At 38.4% G+C, this 21,295-nt stretch overlaps 1 protein-coding gene across 7 annotated transcripts in view; it reads left to right on the top strand.

Annotated features, from left to right (window-relative positions):
* arhgef10la (Rho guanine nucleotide exchange factor (GEF) 10-like a) overlaps window positions 1-21,295 on the top strand; it is a 203,312-nt gene that overhangs the window by 5,753 nt on the left and 176,264 nt on the right. For 4 of the 7 annotated variants that reach the window (XM_034287228.1, XM_020055865.2, XM_034287225.1 and 1 more), the window contains exons 2-7: window positions 4,438-4,758; window positions 6,115-6,142; window positions 9,141-9,328; window positions 16,094-16,147; window positions 16,402-16,491; window positions 16,723-16,850. In XM_034287228.1, coding sequence (XP_034143119.1) covers window positions 4,443-4,758; window positions 6,115-6,142; window positions 9,141-9,328; window positions 16,094-16,147; window positions 16,402-16,491; window positions 16,723-16,850 — 804 coding nt within the window. In that variant the 5' untranslated portion in view covers window positions 4,438-4,442. The remainder of the gene's footprint in view (window positions 1-4,437; window positions 4,759-6,114; window positions 6,143-9,140; window positions 9,329-16,093; window positions 16,148-16,401; window positions 16,492-16,722; window positions 16,851-21,295) is intronic. The other 3 variants (XM_034287226.1, XM_034287227.1, XM_010881719.3) reach the window with 3 other exon arrangements.

The following is a 21,295-nucleotide window of genomic DNA, read 5'->3' as shown; positions in this document are numbered from 1 at the left end:
AAGCCACTATTGAAATGTATAAGCCAAAAAATTAACAATCTAGTCTGTGAAAAATAACAGACAAGAATTACATTGGAACGGACATTAAACAATAAAATGTTAAAAAGATTGTTAACTATATTAACTTATATATTTCAATGATGGCTTTTATTTTGAAAAAGAAAATCTGAGCTAGCAAGAATGGAGTAATTAAGCCTCGAATGGCCATCACTAACGATAACTGACTGTTTTGTCAAGTGAAAAGACAAGAGAATCGTGAAGCGTTTGTCTATTCTGAACAAATCCTAATATCCACCAGAACCATTTTATTTTAGGCTTCCTACTATGTAGCTACGTAAAGTTTTTTCTGTCCTGAACCTCAAAGATTAAAAAAAAATATTCATCACATTATACACTCAACATGCTCCAGTTGTTTCGTAATCTGGCCCATGCACAAATATATACCTGGCACCTATTTACGTGTGCTGTTGGCCAGTCAAGAGTTGAGCAGTGATGTGACGCGTCTGGTATTGTTTTTTAATAAAACATTTAAAAACTTGCGCAAATCATTGAAGAAGGCAGCTAAACGTTTTTACCTCAGTGCAATTATTTTTTTTGACTGAGGTAAAAACGAAACTCAGTCTGAGTCATCCAGGAACTGTGTAGGCAGTTCCTGGATGACAAAGGCATTGACTGGCCCTCACGTTCCCCTGACCTGAATCCAAATGAGAACCTCTGGGACGTTATGTATCGGTGCATAGCATCACAGACTGTCCAGGAGCTCACTAATGCCCTGATTCAGGTGTGGAAGGAGATCCCCCAGGACACCATCTGTCGTCTCATAACGAACATGCCCAGACGTTGTCTGGAGTGCAAACAGGCTCGTGGGGGCCATACACACTACTGAGTCACAATCTAATTGCTGTGATGAAATTCAGTTGGAACAGCCTGTGATCTCAATTGTTTACTTCGATTATTGGTATGAGTTTGAATCCATCCCTCCATCGTTCTCAATGAATTACACAACGTACAGTAAAGATTTTGATGTTCATCAAGACCCGATGTGTGATTTAAGTGTTCCCTTAATTTTTTTTGAGCGGTGTAGATTTTACAATACTGAACTAACATAATACGGGAATGGGGTACATAGCCATTTTTGCCTAAAAGTCCACAGATCTTCCATTATACTGATTGAAGCCTGACTCTGTCTGGGGTTTAATTCCAAACCCATCAGTTTAGTGACCAATGCAGAAACAATGCTCTTCTGAGGGTGAATAACGGTTTTACCCTACAAAAGGCTCATTGTTTATTTGAGCTCCAGTAAGTGGGGCAGCTAGACAAGTTGGGTTTGTGGTAAAAGTGTCAAAAAATGGTAGGCTGGGTACACACAAATCTAATTTATTGACCTAGTATGATATTTTTACCCCTAGAGTACACCAGAGACATTGAGAGAGTACCATCAAAGCACCATCTATGTGGTTTCATCTGGAAGCTGTTTGTTTGTGATGTTGATTATTTATTGCAAGAAGCTGACTCATATAGCCTACGTAGATAGCTATAAACTGTCAGGCATAGAGAGCATGCAGATCTAAACTGTTGATTATGTACGTGAAAGACAGACGATGTAGAAATACATTAGAAAAGATTTTCCAGGATTGGTCTAACAGCCTGCTAATGCCTAGGTTGGCATGGTAATGCAATCTAGGCATCTAAAACATTAAAACCGGTCAAACTTGCATGGAGATGCATCTGTTCCTAAATGGCTTTGCTTCACCAGGAGAACAAACAAAACTAAATTTTTAAATAAAATGTTTCTTCATTTAGCAATGTTTAGGTAGATGTCCACAAAAAGTATTATATCAATGTATGAAAATATTGAGGTGAACAAGGAAATATTTAGTGCTCCACTGAGTCTGCATCATATGTAGGCCTAATCATACCATGAAAACTCTATCAACTTAATTTTTCTTGCTTTATTAGAACCTTTAAAAACAATGATTTATGCAAGGTATCTTGTTCTATGTAATTTTATGATTATTGAGAATGTTTGTGAATTTCTAGGCTATTGGATGATGAAATTATTTTGGTGCATCTGTCTTGTCTCAGCAGCACTTGTGCTGACGACAAAAATAGACTGGATGCGTTAAGTTACTCTTTTTCACCCGATCCTGTCTTTGAATTGAGCTCTGTTTTTACATGTGGTGCAGCATGACTGGAATGGTCACCAAAGTGTGACTCACGGGTTCGGAGTAAAACTGTGAGTCACACAAAAAAAGGCCAGCTGCAGTATCATTGTGTCTAGATATACTTGCAAATAATCGCCGGGCAGCAACCTGTTCAGTACCCTTACTCCACTAAAACTGAGCTAACATCCTCATAGAATTGTCAGGGAAATACTCATGTTGAAGAGGCCTGTAAAGGTGTAATTATTAAATAAGATTTGCTGTTCAGAACAGGATTTTAGCTGAAAATGAACTGTGTGGTGACCTCCAAGTGAGTCAGCTGTATACTCCTTTCCAATCTAAACAGCCGCCCTTAGGCGGGTCCACCCCACTCTACCCTATGTTGTCATTCCCCAGGAGGCTGTGCAAACAGACCAATCAGGGTGAGGAATATTCTTAAAGAGGAAATAATTCAGTGCTAATCAAAATCTAAAGCAGATGCTGCACATATGATACTTTCTCGATATTTAGTCTATACACGTGTATAGAGAGGGATGTCCCATGTGCTCACACAGATGATAATTTTCATCTTTCTTAGGGTATAGATATCTCCAATAATCAATATGTACATTCTCTCAGACTGCTTAATTATGCTTACAGGCTTTCTAAGCCACATGTCATTTATTTATACTGTTGCCATTATCCCATAATATAATTTTTCCATGCTTAAAGAATAAAAGATTTTCGTGGGAAAGCAAATTGTTTAAAACGACCTGTTCATAGTGACACACCTGCAGTAATCTAGGTAAGTTTTCATAACAACTCAGCTCAGGCCAGACCTATCTGAGGTTATTTTCTCTATATACAGTCCTGTTATGAAAGTTTTTACAGACCTAGATTACACTATGAATCCGTGAATCACTTAATCCTCAAAAATGGTTGGCTATACTGTAATTTGTATTACAATGAATTCAAACTAAAACATCAGAGGGATTTCCGATGACATGGTGGTGACGTAATGCTAAGGCTAAGGTGGCATACATCCCACAACATTTTCCTGCCATCTTCCCCCCAAAAGAGTTAGCATTGTGGCCAAAAAGTTCACATTTTCCCACATGCTTTTGGGGGACTGTTTTTGCAAACTTCAGCCAGGCTTGGATGTTTTTCTTTGTAAGAAAAGGCTTCCGTCTTGCCACCCTACCCCATAGCCCATTCATATGAAGAATGCGGGAGATTGTTGTCACATGTAGCACACAGAAATTCCTGCAGTTCCTTTAATGTTGCTGTAGGCCTCTTGGAAGCCTCCCTGACCAGTTTTCTTCTCGTCTTTTCATCAATTTTGGAGGGACGTCCAGTTCCTGGTAATGTCCCTGTTGTGCCATATTTTCTCCACTCGATGATGGCTGTCTTCATTGTTGTCCATGGTATATCTAATGCTTTGGAAATTCTTTTGTACCCCTCTCCTGACTGATATCTTTTAACAATGAGATCCCTCTGATGCTTTGGAAGCTCTCTGCGGACCATGGCTTTTGGTCTGAGATGCAACAAAGAAAGTGTCAGGAAAATCTTAAGAGAACAGCTGAACTTTATTTGTGATTAATCAGAGTCACTTTAAATTATGGCAGGTGTTTAATGACTTCTATTTAACATGAGTTTGAATGTGATTGGTTAATTCTGAACACAGCCACATCCCCACTTATAAGAAGGTGTGCACACTTATGCAACCAGGTTATTGTAAGGCTTTTAAATTTCATTTTCCCCCCTCGAAAATTTCAGTTTGTTTTTCAATTGACTGGTTCACATTATAGGTCACATTAAAAGTGGAAAAAGTTCTGACATGATTTATCTTTGTCTCATTCTTTTACATCACAAGAACCTGGCATTTTAACAGGGGTGTGTAGACTTTTTATATCCACTGTATATATCTAATTTTAATCTACTGACAGCAAGAAACCCCTCCTTTGGGGTTTGTTTGTTTTTCCCTGTTCATATGTTACTTATGTTTCATATGTTACTAGTTTTTTTTACACCTGGTATAATTTTTGTTCAAATTCCGATATGAATCCATGTTTCACCTTCATTCTGAGGTTCCTAGTACTCATTCAGAAACTACAGCTCAGAGTCGCAGGCTATGCAGAGGTGAAACAACAACTGCAATCTTTGAAAATACTGTTCAAATTAAAAAAACAAACATAATGTATAATCTACTAGGTGTTGTCAGCTGGAGTATTTAAAAAAAATAGTTTTATTATCTTTAATATTTTTATTTTCTCTTTGTTCTTGTTCTTTGTTCTAGCGCCTATGTCTTCTAAGACACCGCAGCAGCAACCGCGGGAGGAAGACGAGGTGGAAGGCAAAGACCGACGGGAGAGGTTTGAGTTTGAAGACAGAGCTGATGAGGAAAAGGTTCCAGCAGATACTATACACCCTGTCTCAGACTCTGTCAAAGCTAATCTAACATCAAACCAGTTTTCTATGGAGGCTACAAGCACATGTGGACATGTGGACAATGCAGTATTGACATCCACTGCACATTCAAAACAACCTCTCAATACAATGGCCCCTGCTGGTCAGGAGGACAATCCTTCCCAGGAATTACACCCCACAGCCTCTACAGGTAAAGGCTTTTTTGTATTAAAACCCATGAGTGACTTCACTGGTCTCAAAAGTTGCCAACAATGTTTAGGGGATGAGCGCCATAAACAGCTGTGTTAAACAAAGCAATAGCTGGATAAAGAGTAGTGAAACTCTGGTTGTCACCCTGATATTGACTACCAGACAGAATCATGTTGCCAAACAAACTCTGTTAATTACACTCCCAGCAAAAGAGAGATTTAAATCTGTGCTAACTTCTGTCGGACAAAATGAAGTGATTAGTGCTTAATTAAAAGGCTTCTCACAAAGCCTATGTGTAGTACAGTAATCTGCTAAGTGGGCAGAGGAGCATTCCTATGCTGCACTGGGGAATGGTATTACATAAACAGCGGCTGTTGGAGGAGACGCCCTGCAGACCAGATGAGAAGGTTTACATTGTCTCAGTATGAATTATAATATTGTTTTGGCAGCGATATCTTCCATAAAGGCTGGTATATAAACAGTTCCACAGTGCAAAAAAAATAATATTTGTCCCCTTTTAAAATATTTATTTTGACGCAAAATCTATTATCAAATGTTGGGAACCTGATCAAAAGACTCAACATTTGTAAACATATCTCATTTCTGACATTATGCAAGAACACAAATGCCCTCCTGTGAAAATGTGATTGTCCCCTTACACTGAATGTGTGAAATAATGTACCTCTGCAACCAATCACTTCCTGTAGTTGATCAATCTTTCATATCTGACATTTGTAGGTTTTCAAGCAAATATTTGTTCCAGTCCTGCCATATTATCTCAATTAGGTTGAGGATGGGCCATTGACTAGGCCATGGCAAAACTTTAAATGTATTCCTTTACAGACATGTTGATGTAGACGTCACCCAGGTGCTACATGACACCCAGGTGTGCTACAGTCTGCTCATGGACAGATCACCTTACACTTTAAAGATTTCTAAAATAAAGCAGATTAATTATTATTTCAATGGTATCACGTCTTCTACATACATTTGCAGCAAAGCCTACCCAAAATATCACACTACCGGCACCATAATTGACATTTGATATCAGGATTTCTTTCAGGAATTCAGGGTTTGGTTTTTGCCAAAGACCAGGCTCGGAAACCATTCAATGATTAGACAATCTGAAAGTGGAAAAATACTTTTTCACAGCACTGTGTGTAAGGCGAATATTCAAATATTATATATTTTTGTTGATTGTTGCTCCTATTCATCTGATTAGATGTTCTAAATCTCTTTCCCCTATGGTAAATGCTGGAAATATAATGTTAGTTTTTTGCAAAGAAAAACTAACATACATTTTTTTCAAACTGTATTTTTCTTGGCTTAATGTCTCCTGCCTCATACCTTCCCGCAGATGTTCCAGTTAACAACCCCCCCACACGGTAAGAGACTCCCTGTTCTCTATCTGCTCTCGTAATATGTGGGAAAATGCATTACAATCCTATTGGGACCATGGGGTTTGATGTTGTTGGACAGTAAATCTGTGTTCCTTAGGTTATCAACATATTTGCAGACCCAAAATCAGATACAAAGATTTTCATTGAGGAAGTGTGTGACAAAGTGTCCAACCTTGTTTGGAAAATAAAGTAAATCTGTGACAGTCTAAACTGAAACAATAACCTAAAGTGCTAGTGTTTGTCCGCAGGTTATAGTACAATAAGTAACATTTAAAACAGGAATTTTACTACAAATCTACACTAACAACATGTTCTTAACCAGTGTTTATTTGGGGTTCCCTGCCTTGTTTGGGGCAACTGTTGCTAGTTAGATCCCAGGATGAAGGTGTGTTAGGACGTGTGTTGGGAAACTTGTGCCTACCAGTGAAGCAAGGTCAGCCCATTCCTGTGGGCTTTCCTGTGATGAACCAGTGCTGCTGATGTTCAGAGTAGCCATTAAAGACATATTAAAGGCTTTCTTGCACAGATTCCTTTTTTGAATGGTCTGGGCAATAAATAAAAATCACCAAATGTGCAGTGCTCGATAAGATAACCAGCAGAGTCAAATACTGGTGTGCTCTTATCACAAAACATACTGCTATCTTGGAAATGCTTCAAGTTTAACATTGCTGGTGACCGGGGAGAACGAGGTGAGTTGCTTAGCCCTGCGTATTCATTCAGGCTTGATATTATTGAAATTCTTATTATCAAGTTGAAGACCTTGAAAGAGTTAGCCCTTCCAATGATTCATCTGTTTGCAAATGTGCTTATTTCACAAAAGGTTTTAAGGCAAATGAATAACAAAACTGTTCAAGTGGTGAGAAAGTGGTTTGAACAGGGTTGGATTGTAAAAGTAGGGGCTGTGTGGTTTCAGCAATTTCTCCTCAGGAATATTTCTGCTGAGTGCTCTGTTTCACTGTGGGCCAATATTCTCTCTCTCATAGTAGAGCTATCAATTGCTTTTTCTGTCATCAAGATATATGGTGCGTGTCAGTGTTTGCACTTTGTGTCTGTTTCAGCTCAGATTCAGTAATTATTTTGTGTTCAGGTTTTAAAACAAGGAAAATCATGTGAAGTAAGAACATTTAGACTTTACTAGACTTTGGGGTTTTAGTCATTAGGGTTAGAGTGTGAGTTCATTAGGGGTTAGAGAATATATTTTTTTAATTGTACTGAAATGCTGGTCCTTCTTTTTATGGTATAATGAATGTGTTTGTGTGTATTTAGTTGTATCTGTAAATTCTAAGACCTTAAACCTTTCATTAAGTGAGACCTTCACGATAAAATGTCAACTTGACACCTGACATGTATTGGGCTCATCTTTATTTATGTTGATCTGGAACCATAGAGAGGAACACATTTAACTCTCCACAAAAGCAGCCCCACTTTACAACATTCCTTTTTCGTTTTTCTTGATCTGCATTCCACTTCATCCTTTGCTGATCTTAAAGTGGGGTTTGCAAATAAACAATGTCACAGAAGACATGCTGTGTGGCTAACATGCTGCAGAGACAAGATGCAGTTTCTCTAGCAAGTGGTGTGTTGTTAGGTTACACTTGTTGGAGGGAGTTGATAACAATAAAATCTAGCCATTCATCAGCTTGGCCAGCATTATTTCCCATGGATACAGGAGGAGAGCTAGGTAAATGAGACTCCAAAGCCTGAACGTTTTCTGTAGCTGGAGGGAGTTGAAATAGATCAGTAACATAAATAAATCAGTAACATCTTAAATTCAGACTGCTCTTACTATGCTTTCCCTCAGGCAATTCTATTTATATCGAATAATGTTGTCTGTTCTTTTGCTGTAGGCACATGATTCACAGGGGCTTATATAGGCAAGTGAAGGGAGCAAGGCTGTAAGAATAAAAAATGAAAGGTAAAATATATACTCCTTCAGCCTTTTAAACATTTCAGTAATATTTGTTCTCACTAAATGTCATGTTAAATTTCCAACTGAGTCAACAGTAATGTAAAATATGTATTTATCAGAAATATTTGATCATGAAGAATAAAAGAGGTTTATTTTGTTTAATGGTGAAGCATATATTAACTTTGTTGTATTATTGATGTACAAAGTCCAAAAAATTCTAAACCAGCATATTTATTTTCTAAGAATGCATTAGAGAAATCGCGAGTAGACATTACAATGTAAAACGGTTTTGACTCAATATCATTGTCAAGCATCGTGGTGGTGGTAGATGCTTTCAGGATGTTTTGCCGCATAAGAACATGAAAGACTTCCTATCAGTGAAGAATCCATATATTCTGGTCTGTATTACATAATTCTAAAAGAAAATCTCAGGTGATTGGCTCATGAGCTGAATCTGAATCTGTGTCATGCAGAAAACATAATCCAAAACACAAACGCAAGTCTGGATCAGAATGCCCAAAAAAAGCTATACATTTAACACTTTGGAATGGCCGAGTCAACGGCCAGACTTAAATCTGACATTGCGGTATGACCTTACAAAAGCATTTAATACTTAAAACATACAAATGTATGGCCTAGGTCGGCCCAGTGATCAGCTGCAGTGTTCTACTACCATTTCAGCAAATAACTCATCATTCACCATTAAAAGCATAATAAAGCCTAATATAACATAAAATGCCTCAAATATTTTTTATATAAATAAATACACTACAAATCTTTCTAATTTCAAATGGGTTTGCATTGAATAGTGGGCCGAAATTCATGATTATCTAACCAACTGAATGAAGTGTTTGATTGCAGTCACAACTTGTTCAATAAGTCAATTAGATTAGTTCAAGTATTGAGGTATTTCTTCACTCAGGTTCAATTTATTTATTAGAATAAAGAAAATCTGAAAGGCACTATCTGTCTTCCACTTCCCACTTCTGCTCCACAATGAAAATACCTTGTCATGAGCCACTCAGCATTGAGTGGTCATAACTGCTTTACCTAATTCTGTCTGGTATCTTCCAGGTTCTCTCAACCCATCCACCTGGTTGAACCTGGTGCTGTAGCATCATTAATGGAAGAGCAGCCCTGGCAGGAACCCCAGGGAGTGTCTGGTCCTGAGGAGATGTTATCTGTGGAGAACCAGGCTGATTCATGCGGCCATGCTGTGGAAACAACAAACGAGAGTTCAAGCCTGAAGAAACACTCTGAAGGTAACCTGTACAAACAGGTGACAAATTAAAGGAGAACCTGAATAAATGAGAGCCTCTATTATGCTGTGAGATGTATGATCAAGATGCATGTATGATCATAATGCTTCAGATTCCAAAACAGAATTTTCAGAACACAACTCAGGGAGGCAGGAGAATGTTTCCTTACGCAGAGCGTGTTCTTTATTGAGCAGAGGATGGAAGGCAAACCAGGATATCAAAAAGGCAAACGTACACAAGGGCAAAGCAGAAATCGGAGTTGTGGTCAGGCTGGTAGTCAGGGCCAAAAATACACAAGAAATGGAGCGAATGTACAGGCAAGGACTCTGACAAGAAACAGTCAGGTTGGTCAAAACGGGCTATAAGGTCAAAACACGGGAAAGCTATCACAGCACTACAAATAACAGATTTAGTACATACTGTAGTGCAGACACAAACAATATTTCACAATGAAACTGAGAAATCAAACTGAATAAATAGGGTGTGCTAACGAGCGGCAGGTGGATGTGATCAAACCAAATGAAAAACCAAACTGAGCATGGAAAAACAGAACCTAGAAAGTAGAACAAAGATATAAAATTAACTAGATGTGGGCAACGGTGTCAAGTAAGGGACAAAAAACCAACCAAAAAAAAAATTCTTACAAGAATATTGACAAAATTGTTCTTGTGTGCATGCATCAATGCATGATTAAAAGCCTGGTCCAAAGATTAGCTTGTTCCAAGACAGGAATGAATGATGATTTTTACTAATAGTAATTTTATTGAACATATTACAATTTAAGTAACAGGTAAATGTGTAGACACACTATTTGAAATGGACAGACAATATTGCCACTATTTGGATTTTGGACAGACAATGTTTGCCAATAGGCAGAAAACATGCACACGTAGAGTCTTGCCCTGACAAAAATGATATGTTCCTTTGGGCAGTATTTGGCTAGTTTGTTTGTGTTAGAAGGTGACCTAATTGTAATATCCCCCTAAACCTGTGCAGCTCCAGCTGGATGCTTTAAATCTTTTCCAGATTGTACAGGCCCCAGTAGATTCAACATGAAGTCTTAGGATTATGCAAACCTCATAGATATTATCATCATTAATATGCTTGCCAAGTATGTCTCTTTTCAGACAAGCACCTCTGTTAAATGCCCCATTCTTATTTTTGACAACCGTCTGTTGAACAGGCCTTAATAAACTATGTGGCATCTGTACCCTTGCCTTATTCCCACTTGAAGATGCCTAGTTCTAATTTAACTATTTTCTCGCAGTCCCTGGTTTAGCATAGAATGGTCTGAGCTGGTCTAGCAAAAAAAAACACCAGTTCTGACACAAAGCTATGTCCTCAACAAGCCACTCTGATTGGCAACTCTTCAGGGAAATAAGAAACAACAAATCATTGTACTCAATTAGGAAAGAGAAAGCTAATGTATTAAGCTGCTCGATTACAATAGCTAGCCTTCTAATAAACCTGTTAGTTACATCATGGTTCATTTAATGGATATGATTTTCAGTTAAGGTGAAAAGTACACAAAATCTAGGAATTAAAATGTACTTCTGGTACAAATTTCTAGTTTGTGAAACTATAGGAAAATATCCCCTTCGTCCAATGGTGTTTTGAAGATAGCTTCACATGGAAAACAGTATTGAAGACAATGCAGACTTGGAATCGGTAAAATTGGTAAATATGGGACTAAACACAGGTATATGCGGCTCTGTATAAAAGCATTTTAAAGATGGTAGGCCATGGCAGGCCAGACAGTTCGATTTTCCCACATTAACATAAATACAAACGTCATATTAGTATAATTAACCTCATTTACCAAGAACCAATTTGTTTTTGCAAATTGACACAATATTTCTCAAAACAAAACAGAAATGCTAGACGAACAGATTTACTTTTAAGATTTAGTTAGGATATATGCATATTTATTGTCATGTTCAATTAATATTTTTATTGTGTTAAAATGAATGTGGAGACTACAGTAGCAAGGAGGAATATATGCATGTGATGTACGCTAAATATAAATCTTGTTCTTGGTCAAACCTCAATAAAGTAATTATGCTAAATATATATAGTTTATATAAATATAAACTTTTCACATGCTTACACCCTCCTCAGGGCTGTAAGAGATATTTGCAATTAGGGATAGATAGTAACATGTTGAAATTAAGTTGAATTGAGTGAAGCTAGGAAAAATGCTTGTGCAAGAGAAGGAGCTGCTGTATACAATACTACGTCATCAGCATAGAAGTGAAAATTACATTGTCTCATAAGGTTATAAATATAATTTATATGGTAAATTTTTATGGACCCAAAATCGCACCCTGGGGAACTACTTTATGAACTGCAATACATTTAGAATCACATCCATCTGCAAACAACCACTTGAGTCCTGTCAGTAAGATAGTTTTGAAACCATAAACAAGTATTACGCTGCTATACTATTGTGCTGGGGGATTGGGTCAGTTCTCCTTCCCCACTAAGTTCTCCTTCTCCACTATAAATCATTGTTGATATGAGGAATGCACTTTCAGAATTTTCCCAGTCTCCTCCCGTTTTAAACTTTAGGACGACATGAGGTCTTTGTCCACACCTGTGTAGTAGCTGGTTTGGGGGGCCCGTTGCAGTCCCTGTCCTTGTCCATCTGGTCACGCTTCTGACCTAGTCTAAATTTAAATAGACTCTGGATTTAGCCCACATGCATTTATTAATATCTCACCCGGCACAATCAGAAGAGGACTGGTCATCCTGAGCCTGGGTCCTCTCTAGGTTTATTCCTAAAATTCGGGCTTCTTAGGGAATTCTTCCTAGCCACTGAAATTCAACACTACTGTTGTTTGCTCCTTGGGGTTTAAGGACTGGTGTTTCTGTAAAAGCACTTTGTGACAACTGCTGTTGTAAAAAGGGCTTCATAAATACATTTGATTGATTGATATTCATTTTAATGCCGAAGAGGACAGTTTTTCCAACAAGACAGAGTGGTCAACAGGGTTGAATGCCTTGGACAGATCAATAAATAAAGAAACACAACTTAGTTTTGCATCCAAGGCCTTACCAATATCCTTGACAACCAACATGGTCGCAGTAATAGTACTATGCCCTAGTCTAAACCCAGATAGAAATTTGTTCAACACGCCAATTTCAGCTCAAGAATAATACAGCTGTATGTTTACTAGTGACTCCAATATCTTAGGAAGACACTTTAGAAATAGGTGAATAATTATCAAGGACATTATTGTCTCCACTTTTATGTGGAGGCAGCACATGTACAGTTTTCCAAATCATTGAAATGATCCAAAGTAAGATTAAAAATGTGTTATTGCCCCTGAGATAAACAGTGTTGCCCTGATCAGCAGGCATGGATCTAATTCATCAGGACCTGTCGATTTCCTAGCATGTATAGTTATTAAAGCATCTAGCACTTATTTTTCTGAGAATGGTCTTAGGGAAAAATCTTGACTATCATCAAAAGGTTTCTGCATTAATATCCAATTATCATGTGAGGCTGTAGCAGAATGTTTTTCAAAGAGGTTGCCTGCTCTAATAAAGTGGCTATTAAAAGTAACAATAGTGTTCTTGTCAGTAATAGGACCAGTCTCCAAGACTAATTGCTTTGGTAAGGAGCTGTGTGAGCTGTTCTTCAATGATTTCACTGTTTTACAAAATTTTGCTGAATTCCCATTACATTCCAGTAAGGTAGTTAGATAGTTGTCTGATTTGGCTTTTCTAATACACCTAGTACATATTTTGGTAACACTTTATTTGAAGGGGTGTGCATAAGAGTGACATGACATTGTTATGATACTGCCATAGCCATGACATGACACGTAAGAATCATTATGTACATTTATGTTGTCAATGTTGTCATTAGGTGTCATTCGGTTGATTATCTCATTGTTTATGCAAGGTTGACATTGTTTGGGATTTCTTTGCTATGACAACTTGACATTAACTGAGACAAAATATCCTGTCAGTGTCTTTTTTATGACAACTTGACATTAACCACGACAACATTAGATTAGATTCAACTTTATTGTAATTGAACAAGTACAATACAATGAAATTGAAGGAGTAGGGTAACATGAAATGCAGGGATAGCAGCATTGATGTTCATAAGGTAGACATGTACCTGTAACTGAAAACTTCAGATTTGGCAAGGCAGTATCAGAGTCCAGAAATGTAAAGGGTGAATATGGTTAGTGATGGGTTACGGAATTCAGCAGGGTTACAGTAGATGGAAAGAAAGTGTTCCTGAGCCTGCTGGTGTGGGAACGAAGAGACTTGTACCACCTGCCTGATGGAAGGAGGGCAAACAGTTTGTGGCATGGATGTGAAGGGTCCCTGATGATGCCACATACCCTGTGCAGACACCGCTTGTGCTGGAGGTCTACGATGGCCGGGAGCTGGGTACCATTGATGTGCTGGGCGGTTTCCACCACCCGATGCAGGGCCTTCCAGTCGGCTATGGAGCAAACGCCAAACCATGCAGTGGTGCAGTTAGTCAGAAACATTTACTATCATCAACATGTCATAGCAGGCCTGATTATCATACTTAAAGAAACTATTTAGCTTTATGTATTAGCATTAAATACAACTGTCATATGTGGTTGGTTTTGACATTGGTTGTCATGAGACCATTATAATTGTGTCATGAATATTTTTCTTGACCTCAAGTACAGTGGTACAATTTGGACTTGCCATAACGTTGTCATGACATGTTGTAACACTGTCAAAGACTTTCATAACAGTGTCGTGAATATTTTTCTTGACCTCAAGTACAGTGGTACAATTTGGACTTGTGATTAAGTTGTCATGACGTGTTGTAACACTGTCAAATGCATTCATAACAGTGTTAATATTTTAATGACACTGTTATAAAGTGGCACAGTTTGGACTTGTCATAAAGATGTCATTAAGTATGTCAAATACTGTTAAAAATATGTAATTAAGTCTGTCAAATGCTTTTAAGTACCTTAACAAAAGTAATACATTTCCTTTATTGTTTTTGCACAACAAATGTTTCCTAAATGTTTTTTTTTTTTATTCAACAATCCTACTTTGGTAACATTTACAGATAAGGGTACATGAACAACCAATGAACATTGATGAACAATGATAACCCTTACTTTATTAATGGTTTAGAAATGCATTAACAAACAGAGTGTAGTGTCATTTGTTCATGTTGACACAGGACATGAACTCATGTCGTTTTTTGCAAGAACACAGTCAGTACTGTAATTTGTTAAGGTTGATACAGGACATCCATTCATGTACAGTACAATTACCACGCTTTTCCAACCCTCTACATACACTTTAACAGGCAAATTATCAAACTGTTTCGAAAGGTCCAGTGCAGTTTTGTACTTTACCTACAAGGAAAACAGGATAAATGATGAGAAAGACATGGCTTACCCTTAATGTGTTACAAGAACGCGCAGATGTTTTGATCTTCAATATAAAAGTGTCCTTCAAAATTCTATATCAACCCCAAATACGACCATACATTTTGTATGTCACACCTATTTGAAGACGCAAGTTGCCAGTCTACCTTTTAATAATGGTTACCGCACTGTAATCATATAAACAAATTGGGTTATGTATATTACGTCTATATCAGCATTACATCTGAATTGGGCACCAATCTTTAGAGGGAAAAACTAAAACCGGCATATACTAGACCTTCTGTGGAATTGGTTTGACACCTGTGCTTTAGTGCATCTTTGGGATCATCTCGTACAGCTGGTCTGCATGAATTTACTACTTTCCAAATGGTAGCTACTGCATGAAGCCATTGCGTCTGCATTAATCAACATCCCTGTCAAACATTTTTGACATCTTGTAGAATCCATGACTTCCACCAACTATATCTCCTGTTAATTTACAATAAAAATCCTTATACCTCTCTGTTCAAGCCTGTGAATATTCCTGTAGCAAATGCAAATGTATTCTACAGATGAGCTTTGACAGCACTGTGACATCATAGTCATACTACTAGCAATTTTGCTTTTTGTGTTGCAAAAAGCAAAATCACTATAAATATATAGCTTAGCTGGTAGCTTAGCTCTGTTTAATTGCTTTTATGAAAAGCATTTGATTTGGTTTGGGTCCTATTTTTAAGACTAAGTTTTAATCCAAAGAATACTTTAATGCTTTGAAACATTTTACTTTTAGCAACTCCATCATACACTAACCAAGAAATCTACAAAAAAGTTATTCAGCATATCAAAATGAATCTAGTGTTGCCTTCTGATATAGTTGGGGGCATAGATATAATGTAAAACAGTGTTCTACATCTGTGGTTGGGGGAGCTTAAAGAAACACACCGAGGCTGTTTGAAATACCGAGCCCTGTTCCCAGAGGACTGAATCAGTTACTTGCAGATCTGCTGATATGCTGATCGCCAAGATTCAGTTATTGCCTTTCCATTCTGTACACATTCTTCACAGAGAGTGTGTATGTGTTTGTGTGGCTGTGTGCATGCTTGCTTAGCTAATCCCTATTGTAGTAGAACAATGCTTTCTCACTCTCTCTCTTGGATTGTGTCCAAGGTTATATAGAATCTTAGAGCTGTGTCTGCTAATCCATGTCAGAATACACATCTCTCCACAGATAATTGAATCCAGTGATTGTTAATGTTTGGGGCTAATAAAAAAACGTTCCAGACAAATTACAATTTTAAAGTGAATCAATAAAGCCACTAAGCTAAATGAGGCTGAAACACACTCTCTCTCTCTCTCTCTCTCTCTCTCTCTCTCTCTCTCAATGTAGTTAATGACAGATCTTGCAGACCGTGGAATAGACAGGGTTGCATTTACAAACAAGGTGTATATAATTACTCAACACATGGGCATCTCCCTGCTCTGTTCCTATTAATATAATCATGTGCATGTAATATACTCTTAATTACATTACATTTTAGAATATCCATGTACAACATATATTGATTTGATCAAATGCATGTATGGGACAAAGTGCTATGTGCAGTAATTGTGAAGTTAGGTTGCCTTGCCCAGTGAGCAGCCCACATCCTGGCTCTATGGGTTTTGGTTATGACCGAGTGTTACGATCTTCCCCAGAAGGAGTGGCTGATGCAGAGCTCCTGACACGGAACCCAGAGGTGATCTATGATGACGTGCCCTGTGAGGGACAACTTTCTCCTGAAGATGGTGAGTCCAGGGGAAAAAACTAGGAGATGCTGGGGCCACGGACTGGATGTCACCCCTGTTTGAAACTATGTAACAAGTCTTTGGATCAATGCACATCATTAGACCGGACTTCAAATGGCATTTGGTTTCTTTACGCTCTGCTTGATTGATGCTTGTCTAAAAATCTGTCTTTGGATCACTATAGTCTTTCTTCTGTGTTGATGTCAGCTCATCTGTGTTTGTGTGTGTCAGGGGACATAATATATGAGGATGTGAAGAGAGAAGGGCCCCAGGGTGCAGGCAACGGTTGGAGCTCCAGTGAGTTTGAGAGTTATGACGAGCAGTCTGATACTGAGAGCAAACCTCCAACCCGCAGCAAGGTAGGAGACTGGGTGTTTGTATTCTATGTCTGTAGGCCTGTCTGTCTATCTGCGTATTTTTTGTGTGTACTCAATGCATAATACATTAGGCACAAGGAAATATTTCACCATTGTTGTTGCTCCCCACTGCATCATTTTTATTGGTGCATGAAACGTATGGACTAAGAACATGAAAACGGTAACAGCCTCAACTTAGTAGGTTCTATTTAGATTGGTGGCCTAATAAGCTTCCTTCTTGCTTGAAAAGTATCAAAGCCATGACACTGTACTATAGGTGCTGTGCTATTCTCATACGAAGGTGAAGCTAGCCTCTCACTCCACCACATGGGGGCAGTATATGCTCATTGACATTGTTCTGTGTTCTATTTGAGCAGACATGGTCCAGTCTCATCCCAGTATATAGCATGTATGTAAAGTATAATATATATTGTAGAAGTTTCTTATAGTGCCCCATTTAAGGGAGAAAAAAGTATTTGGACAAATTCCCAATTATGTTCATAATGAAGTCAAGCGTTTTGTATTTGGTCCCATATACCTAGCATGCAGTAACCACATCAAGTTGTGACTATACAAATTTTTTCGTAAGCATTTGCTGTTGGCTTTGATTGTGCCTGTGATTATTTTATGGCCAATATAAATCAATGGGAAAAAATAAAGTGCTTGGAATCATGTTTATTCTCCAAGTGGAAAAATTGTATCACGTTCACCCCATTCAAACAGAAACAGTTCGTATCAAAATGACTACAATACACATGTCATTCTACAAAAGAATATTATCTTGACATGCTATATCTATTCACCTTTGATCATTCACTCTCAACACACTCGTAATTTAACATTGTTACGGCTATACAATTGTATAGGCTTGTTTGCATTAGAGCTAGCAACAGGTTCCACACATTCACTACTGTAAATCGGTCCTATCGTGTCAGTTGGTCTGAAATTGACTGGCCCGAACTAAATAAAAAAAAACACAATACAACTGTATTGTACGGAAGTATTGTATGTTAACATTTATACCACAGTTTTGCATGTACTGTGAGACATGAGCTGATACAAGCAATGGCTGTTAACATACACCGATCAGCCATAACATTATGACCACAATCTGGTGAAGTGAATAACACTGATAATCTCATTATCATGGCACCTGTCAGTGGGTGGGATATATTAGGCAGAAAGTGAACATTCTGTCCTCAAAGTTTATGTGTTAGAAGCAGGAACATTTTTAATACTGGTACTGATAGAAAGGTGTCAGAACCCACAGTGCATCACAGTTTGTTGTGTATGGGGCTGCGTAGCCGCAGACCAGTCAGGGTGCCCGTACAGACCCCTGTCCACTGCCGAAAGCAGTACAATACAGTTCCGTACAATACAGTTGTATTGTATTTAGTTCGGGCCAGTCAATTTCGGACCAACTGACCCGATAGGGCCAGTGAGAAAAAAGTTATCATTGGACCCTGCACTCAACACAAGTCCAGGCTGTGTAAGGGCTATTTGCCCAAGAAGGAGAGAGATGGATGCTGCCTCAGATGTCCTGGCCAACACAATCACCTAACCCCAACCCAACTGAGATGGTGAAGGATGAGTTGGACGGCAGAGTGAAGGCAAAGCACCCAGCAAGTGCTCAGCATACGCGGGAACTCCTTCAAGATGGTTGAAAAAGCATCCCAGGTGACTACCGCATAAAGATGGTTGAGAAAATACTAAGAGTGTGCAAAGTAGTCATCAAGGCAAAGGGTCTACTTTGAGGAAGTAGAAGTACTTGAATGAGTAGGTGTGTCCAAACTATTGACTGGTACTATACTGTATATCAGTATGGGAATAGATCGGTAAAACATAGCCTTCATAAAATGAAACAAAACTTGACTACAATTTATAGCTTGTCCAATAAACACTGTGACGTACCTAGTGTGTGTTGCTTTTTTGCTGACTTTTTCGATCCTTCAGGTCAATTAAGTATGAAAAATATCTTACTGGCCTAGAAATCTCTCAGACATGATACAAACTCTTTCTTACCAGTACAAAGTTCCCCCAGGGTGAAATGCTTCTTTATGAATTTCTCAATATTATATTTGCATGACAGTAGTGAATGTGTGGAGCCTGTTGCTAGCTCTAATGCAAACAAGCCTATACAATTCTATAGCCGTAACAATGTTAAATTAGGAGTGTGTTGAGAGTGAATGATCAAAGGTGAATAGATATAGCATGTCGAGATAATATTCTATTGTAGAATGACATGTGTATTGTAGTCATTTTGATACGAACTGTTTCTGTTTGAATGGGGTGAACGTGATACAATTTTTCCACTTGGAGAATAAACATGATTCCAAGCACTTTATTTTTTCCCATTGATTTATATTGGCCATAAAATAATCACAGGCACAATCAAAGCCAACAGCAAATGCTTACGAAAAATGTGTATACTTGATGTGGTTCCTGCATGCTAGGTATGAAGTTGGAAGGTAAACTTTAACATTTCTGAAAAACAATTATACGTTTCCAAGGAAGGTCTTCATTGTTTACGCCCACTTAGAATTGTTAACAATCTCTTAGACCTCAGCCCAACCCATCTAATTTTGGATTCTCATTTAGCTATGTACTTAACTAAGCATCACGTTCTTGTAAACAAAGATTTTAAAACTTAAATTGGCTAAATAATATATGAAAAATAAAAACTAACCACAAATGCATTTAACAGGTTTGTACTGTCACAAGCCTAAATTAGTCATTAGTATTATGGGACCAAGTATTAAACTTTTGAATACTTTACACTTATGAAAGTGATTATTTACAGGACTTCTGCTTCCAAAAAATGTGTACTGTACAAAATGTGGTTTCTTCCCAACTGTCCAAATTATTTGATCCTCACATATTTTATATATACAGTGGGGAGAACAAGTATTTGATACAATGCCGATTTTGCAGGTTTTCCCACTTACAAAGCATGTAGAAGTCTGTAATTTTTATCATAGGTTCTCTTCAACTGTGAGTGACGGAATCTATCCAGAAAATCACATTGTATGATTTTTAAGTAATTAATTAGCATTTTATTGCATAACATAAGTATTTGATACATCAGAAAAGCAGAACTTAATATTCGGTACAGAAACCTTTGTTTGCAATTCAAAGATCATATGTTTCCTGTAGTTCTTGACCAGGTTTGCACACACTGCAGCAGGGATTTTGGCCCACTCCAGACCTTCTCCAGATCCTTCAGGGTTCAGGGCTGTCACTGGGCAATACGGACTTTCAGCTCCCTCCAAAGATTTTCTATTGGCTTCAGGTCTGGAGACTGGCTAGGCCACTCCAGGACCTTGAGATGCTTCTTACAGAGCCACTCCTTAGTTGCCCTGGCTGTGTGTTTTGGGTCGTTGTCATGCTGGAAGACCCAGCCACGACCCATCTTCAATGCTCTTACAGAGGGAAGGAGGTTGTTGGCCAAGATCTCGCGATACATGGCCCCATCCATCCTCCCCTCAATACAGTGCAGTCGTCCTGTCCCCTTTGCAGAAAAGCATCCCCAAAGAATGATGTTTCCACCTCCATGCTTCACGGTTGGGATGGTGTTCTTGGGGTTGTACTCATCCTTCTTCTTCCTCCAAACACTGCAAGTGGAGTTTAGACCAAAAAGCTCTATTTTTGTCTCATCAGACCACATGACCTTCTCCCATTCCCCCTCTAGATTATTCAAATGGTCATTGATAAACTTCAGACATGCGCTGGCTTGAGCAGGGGGACCTTGCGTGCGTTGCAGAATTTTAATCCATGGCGACATAATGTGTTACTAAAGGTTTTCTTTGAGGCTGTGGTCCCAGCTCTCTTCAGGTCATTGACCAGGTCCTACCTTGTAGTTCTGGGTTGATCCCTCACCTTCCTCATGATCATTGATGCCCCATGAGGTGAGATCTTGCATGGAGCCTCAGACCGAAGGAGATTGACCATCATCTTGAACTTCTTCAATTTTCTAAGAATTGCGCCAACAGTTGTTGCCTTCTCACCAAGCTGCTTGCCTATTGTCCTGTAGCCCATCCCAGCCTTGTGCAGGTCTACAATTTTATCCCTGATGTCCTTACACAGCTCTCTGGTCTTGGCCATTGTGGAGAGGCTGGCGTCTGTTTGATTGAGTGTGTGGACAGTTGTCTTTTATACAGGTAACGAATTCAAACAGGTGCAGTTAATACAGGTAATGAGTGGAGAACAGGAGGGCTTCTTAAAGAAAAACTAACAGGTCTGTGAGAGCTGGAATTCTTACTGGTTGGTATGTGATCAAATACTTATGTCATGCAATAAAATGCAAATAAATTATTTAAAAATCATATAATGTGATTTTCTGGATTTTTGTTTTAGATTCTGTCTCTCACAGTTTAAATTTACCTATGATGAAATTTACAGACCTCTACATGCTTTGTAAGTAGGAAAACCTGCAAAATTGGCAGTGTATC

Source organism: Esox lucius, chromosome 17, assembly GCF_011004845.1.
Source record: "Esox lucius isolate fEsoLuc1 chromosome 17, fEsoLuc1.pri, whole genome shotgun sequence".
NCBI classification, from domain to species: domain Eukaryota; kingdom Metazoa; phylum Chordata; class Actinopteri; order Esociformes; family Esocidae; genus Esox; species Esox lucius.
This window is presented reverse-complemented; position numbering and strand designations above follow the sequence as displayed.